The sequence below is a fragment of the Pseudopodoces humilis genome, chromosome 1 (genome assembly GCF_049639895.1).
Source record: "Pseudopodoces humilis isolate 2021_Gansu_Grassland_sample_001 chromosome 1, ASM4963989v1, whole genome shotgun sequence".
In the NCBI taxonomy this organism is placed as follows: domain Eukaryota; kingdom Metazoa; phylum Chordata; class Aves; order Passeriformes; family Paridae; genus Pseudopodoces; species Pseudopodoces humilis.
Window position 1 is genome coordinate 123,288,419 of NC_142200.1, and position 6,571 is coordinate 123,294,989.

The following is a 6,571-nucleotide window of genomic DNA, read 5'->3' on the forward strand; positions in this document are numbered from 1 at the left end:
CCCGGGGCGGGGGGGCTCCGGGGCAGCCGCGGCGGGGCCCGCCCGGGGGCAGGGACGAGCGGGCTGAGCCCCCCCGGAGCCGCCCCCCCGCCAGGCCCCGGGCGCCCGGGGCGCGGGCGCGCAGCGCTGCCGCCCGCTGACGGAGCGGCTCGGCGCGGGGACGGCGCTGGCGTTTTGGAGGGAGTTCGCATGTGGTCAGTGCTGTGCTGCTGAGCCAGCCCCCAGCTCACATTACACACTACTGTATTTATAACCTCTCGAAGCTGTTTCCCCCTTCAAGCAGTTCTCTGGGACCACCTTCTATTGGCTTCAACCTCTCCCACTTCTTGACATCTGAGCAGCTCTGAGAACGGCTCATCTAGGTCCGAGTGTTTATGCAGCGGAGACTGGCCACTAGGGCTAAAGACCTGGATTATCTGAGCTCAGCTGCCTGCTGCAGAGTCTGTCGGTGCCGTTTTGGAAAAAAAAATCCCAGCCCCGATCTGTTTACAGTGAAAGTTGACAAAGGGTGGTGAAGTTGGATCTTTCCTAAACTCTCCTGCCTGGAACCTGAGACTTGCATGCCATGGATCACACACTCTTTGGCTGCCTGCGCAGCCCCCATGCCACTGCGCAGAGCTTGCACCCTTTCTCCCAGTCTTCTCTTGCCCTGCATGGAAGATCTGACCACATGTCCTACCCTGATCTGTCTTCTTCTTCTTCCTCTTGCATAATAGCGGGATACCCCAATGAGGAGGGCATGTTTGCCAGCCAACATCATAGGGGGCACCATCACCATCACCATCACCACCACCACCACCACCAGCAACAGCAGCACCAGGCTTTGCAGACGAACTGGCACATTCCTCAGATGTCGTCTCCTCCCGCCGCGGCCAGGCACAGCCTCTGTCTTCAGCCTGACTCAGGAGGACCCCCGGAGCTGGGCAGCAGCCCCCCTGTCCTGTGTTCGAACTCTTCCAGCCTGGGCACCAACACCCCCACGGGGGCAGCGTGTGCGCCAGGGGACTATGGCAGGCAGGCTCTGTCCCCGGTGGAAACAGAGAAGAGGTCCGGCAAAAGGAAAAGCGACAGCTCAGGTAAAGGCTCTCGCGTTCCGCAGCGGGGCGGGATCCCGGGGCGGCGGGTGGCGGGGGAAGCGGCGCGGTCGGGCCCCGCGGTCCTGCCGCCGCTCGGCCGGGCTCGCTTAGCTCGGCACGTTTGGCCCGGCCCGGCTCGGCCCGGCTCGGCTCGGCTGGCCCGGCCACGGCCGCCGCCGTGCTCTCCCCGCCGGCTGACACCGGGCTGCCGGGTTGCTCTTTCCCTCCAACGCGCTCTCGGGATCTCCGTCACTAACGCAAGCCTTATTAAAAGCTACGGGGGGAGAAATAAAAAGAAAAAAATTCAGCACGTGATAGAGTATGAAACCAAGGTGGTAGTGGGGGAGAGTTTCCTACAGCCAAGGAGAGAAACGTTTGTAGTTTTGGTGCGGTTTTCAGCATCTGGTGCCGCGGCCCCCTCCCCCCTGCCCGATACGACACCTCTGCTTCAAAATTCAGAATCCAGCGCGCTCCTTCCCCTCCGCCCCTTCGCTGTGGAGCTGACTGCGGCTCCGAGGCGATTGCACAACGCTTGGAAGCGCTGCCTTGGAAGCGGGGATTCGGGAGAGGAGCTGATGCCTTGCTACCCTGTAGGATCTGAGTGAGCCTGCATCAAATCCTCAGCGTGAAGGGGCAAAATTTGGACTCTGTGAAGCAAACGGGTGTATGGGAGCTTCAGAAAGCTGCTTCACTTCAGTTTGCTGGTGGCGGGGACAGATGAAGGGGAAAGAGCAGTCTGACTTTTAAGTTCGCAGTAATTCTTACTTAAAGGCGAGCATAAAAACATGTAGACTCACAGTCATTCCAGAGCGATGATTTGGCATCAATGAATGTACAAAAAAACTTGACATTATCTCTGCTTTCTAAAATAGCAAAGCCTGTCAAAGTCCTGCTCTGACAAAAGCCACTCGGCGAAGGCGACACAACTGATGGGACTTCCGTAAGGGCACACATGAACCGGGGGTCACCAAAAATACAGTGAGATGGGCAGGAGGCACTTGAAAGAGAGAGGGCTCAACAGATTGAAAACTCGAGAGCTGGCGTAAAGAATTGTTTGTTATCACAGAAGAGAAAGTGAAAGGCTTTTCCAGATATGTACGCAGTTCACAACTGAAACCATAACCTCTTTCACTCAAAATGTAAGCTTGATAGAGTGTAAGCAACACAAAAGATTTAAAAAAATAACCCTCAAGGATACCATCACTTCCTTCATTGTCCATTACATTAGAAAACATTCACAGTTACAGTAATTCAGAATGTATTTACCTGAATTTCGTCTCGCGTACTGGAATAGTTGCTAAAAACTCTTCTTGAGTTTAAAAGCTGTATTTAGTTCAAACACTGCTGGTAAAATATTTTGTTTTGTTTTCTTTACTTTACATGACAAAATGAATTATCTGATTTTGTGAGATGTATGAACAGCCCCCTGTTACAACTGAGAGAATAACTGGATGCCTGCCGGTGTAAGGATTTATTGTATTTGTCGGTCTGTTTAAAGCTAAAGGAAAAAAGGAAATTGGTCCCTTTCACTGTCAGGGAAGTATCTGAATCACTTTCTGTTTATTCCATTCTTCAATACAAACCAAAAAAAACACCAGTGGGGTGCCTTTTACCTTACCCTGAAGTAACTGGAGTCTTCCACTGTATTAGTGGACAAGAGTTCGAGCCTTTAGCCATGGTTATGTTTATCTTGCAATGTACTTCGATCCTCACTTTCTAAGACTTTCTGGAGATCAAGGCAGGTAACTATTTCCTCCTCCCTTCCTCTAAGAATAAAGTATGACTGTTCACACAATTGTGAATCTCTCAAACTGAAAATGGATGTCTTTTGACAACAACTGCATAGCTGTTGTATGCTTGGTTTTTCTTCAGGAAAAGCCTGCATTTTGGACTGAATATTTAACCCCTCCCCTTTATTAATCCTGAACTCTGGTGGTAGATATTTAATGCCATTCTCATATATGGCAACAAGAATTATTTTAATTTGCTGTGTTTCTATATTTGTCATCCATAATTGCCCCGCATTTGATTAAACATCATCTCCTTTATTTCTCATTAATCTTTTATTTAAACAAATGACTGTGCTTGGAAGAATTTCTTCCATGCCTTCATCATACTTGGAACTACTTCAACAGACATTTGTAAAAATCCTAATAGTAAATAACTAAGAGGTGAAGAGAGAGAGACTGCTTTAAGTTTCAGTGCCAGCATTCTGAGACAATTATTAATGCTCTTGCTTATTTACACATATATTTCCTCTTCTTAAGCATATCACTTGAAGCCACAGAATGCTCAGCGTTTTCTTGAGCACTGAATCTGTTCCGCATTTCAGAGCTGAATTAACCTTGGGCTACCCCTTTCTTGCACTACTTTTGTTTTTGTATGTTTAAGATATCAAAGCTGAGTTTGTAGATAGTTTAAAGAATGTAAAACATGATCATTCCTTGTATCATTTATCTTCCAAACAAGTAACTGTTTCTTAGCCATATAGCAACTCTGAAAATTTATCAGAAGGGATGCACGATTTTACTTATTTGTTACGACGATGGGAGTGTGATGTTTTAAAATTATAAACAAAAATCCCGAAGGCAAGCAGAATATGATGGACTGTGTGTTTTTCCCTGGAATTCACATATTGCAAGGGAATGGGAGGATACAGAAATACTCTCCTCTAATCTGTTGCACTTTCATTTGGGGCTGAGAAAACAGTGAAATGTGCTCTCATGATAGTTATATAAACTCACTTACAGTTTTCTTTAGCTTTAACTCAGATTTTAAGCAGTTTGGGAAGTTCCCTTTAAAGATATTGAAAAGACTGCTACAGAACAGGGTGAAATTTTCAGCTGTTCTCATTGTAAAGGACTGGGAAATACTGCTTACGTAGTCATCAACCTCTGCTTGCTACAGCTGTCAGTGTCTCCAGGTTTTGTAGTTGCTCTCTCATTATCTGCAGAACATTCCTTTCAACCTGCGTAGGCCCAAAAGTGGGTCGGTAAAGTTGCCTGTGAACTGAGCAGTGATGCATACAATTCTTTATATGTTAACATTTTGCAGTGAATAATGGCATCTGAATCCTCACCTTCGTAGCTCAGCTCTTTGTATGTCAAGGCTGTATGAGGAGAGAGACAATACTAAGTTTGAGGGTCAGTTACAAATAAAATTGCTTATTTTAAAGTGCCCTAATTGTCAGAATTATCTGTGTGCTAATGAGGTGCGGATGAAAACCATGCTGAGTGCATAGAAAACATATTCTTGGAGTGCTTTGTTTCTTTGTGGTATGAGTTGTTCTATATGGAATATTTTGGATTTTTCTAATGCCTCCCCTTCTCATTACTTGCCTCTTAGTTTCAGGGCTATTTTATTTCTGTTTCTTATAGAGTAGATTTTGATTCTCAGATGATGCAGAAGACATCAGATGCAAAGTTACTTCTGTGATTTCCTAAGTTACATTACTTAGGTCCAAGTTTTCTTAAGACTTCAGTCAGGAAAAAAGCATATTAATGCCTATTTAGGAACTGCTATCTAGATTTACTGAGAAATGTGAAAAAACAGTGAATCTGGTAGCCTTAAGGAGGTCTAAAATGCTATGGTAAAAGAAAATCTGTACTATGCTGAAAAGACCAAGGGGAGGCTCAGTGCAGTTGAAGGAGTTCTTCTAAGCAATACAGCTATTCAAACTTTAAATTGCAAGAGATAGCTATATAAGAAAGTTGAATTCCTATTATAGTCTAATGTAATTAAACACTTTCCCTCAGGCATGAAAAGTCTTTTTTTTAAAAAAAAAACCCACAAATTTTGCCATGGGAAAATGCTTTGTGTGTGGCACAGGTTTACAAGAACAGGCTAGCAGGTAGTAAAAATTATTAATGTTTTAACTGTATTTACAGTAGTAGCATTTAGAAAATCTTCTGAAAAAGCATTTCAGGAATCCACTGTCTTAATAGTTCAGTCAAGCGTTTTAATACCTGGTCTGATGGGTTTTGTTCATTGACAAAATACATGAGAAAACCCAATACATTTCCCCCCCTGAGTTTTAATATTTTATAACCTACCCATTCTCAATATGCAAGCAGTAAAAAGTTGTATCTCCAGGGAGTTTATTTTAAACACATCTAAATATCATAAATCATACGTACTTGTTTGAAATGGTTTCTAAAAAGCAGGTCATTTTGATAAATGATTATAAATACTGTGAAATCATGAGATTTGAGAACTTCTGATTGGTTTCTGAAACATGTCAGTAAGAAAAATGAGCTGCACGCTTGTAGTCAAAAAGCACTGTGTAGCTGATTCATCAATATGTCTGTGCTTTTCAGTGTGGCTGTAAACGGAAACAAGAAAAAATACATAATAAAGCATAGCTCTTTTGGAAAGAGTTAATTTGTTTGGAATCTCGTGTAAAAGCATCATTTACCATAAGAAAATCAACAACAACAACAAAATCTCTATAAATTAAACACTTTCAAAATCTGATGAATAATACACACATATTTAGGAGAAAACTTTCAAGACTGATTGCTTATCAAATGATGGACTTACTAGAGACCTACTTGCTGAATTGTTTTAATAGATGGAAACTTGCAAGAAATTCACCTTTGTTCTCAAGAAATATAATCAGGAACTTTTCTAAGACAAAAAGTTTGAAAGACTACTTTGCTGATACATTTTCAAAATTCTTTGCCCCTAGCCGAAGAACTTTATGTTGACAAAAAGGAAAACACAACACAAAAATAACTATGTATGGCTTATAGTTATGCATTTCTGTCCGTTTTTATAAATGATTCAGTAAGATTTGCACTTCTCCCTCTCCCCCTTCTTGTCAACCCATCCTTTCAGATACATTGGAAGGCCGATCCAGACTTTCACGGGATCACAAATGGTTTTGTGAGAAGGTCCATTGACTCCAGTGAAACCACTGAAGTGCTCAAGGCTTTTTAAGCAATCAGAGCTTAATTCTTTCACCTGGACATGAAAGATTCTGGCAATATCTGGATAAAATTTCACTAAAAAAAATCAGGAAACCATAGTTGTAGACACCTTTTAGGATTTTTAAACTTTTGTTACAAGATAGTGAAAGAAAAATGCTTTATAATTCTCATAGATGTTTATTGATAAAATGTTTGGATTGCCTGATTGTTTGAAAATTGCCAATTGAGCAATTTTTATATACACATTGAATTTTAACTACATTGGTTTTAACATCCTAGGATAAAATTTGTCCTATCATATCTAGTGTGACTTCTGTAGTATTTTGTAGTGTAAGCAATCAGATTATGAGTATTTTTTCTGTCTTTTTGCCATTTTTAGACATGCCAATTATTTAATAAATGGCTTTTTGTATTGAGCCTGTTAATCTGCATTTTGTTTGCCGCAAGGACATACTTGTTCTTAAGTGGTATGCTCTATCTCAATTCCTCAAGAGTAAGATTGAGCTCTGTGTCTTGAAATTCTACAGCAGGCAATATTTTCTTTGTTTCTGTCTGCTGATGCCCTAA

General features: G+C 42.6%; 1 protein-coding gene across 1 annotated transcript in view; it reads left to right on the forward strand.

Annotated features, from left to right (window-relative positions):
• The first annotated feature begins 213 nt into the window (after window positions 1–213).
• The window catches only part of MEOX2 (mesenchyme homeobox 2), a 54,012-nt gene continuing 47,654 nt past the window's right edge, over window positions 214–6,571 (forward strand). The window contains exon 1 of the mRNA XM_005518843.3: window positions 214–1,076. Coding sequence (XP_005518900.1) covers window positions 566–1,076 — 511 coding nt within the window. The 5' untranslated portion in view covers window positions 214–565. The remainder of the gene's footprint in view (window positions 1,077–6,571) is intronic.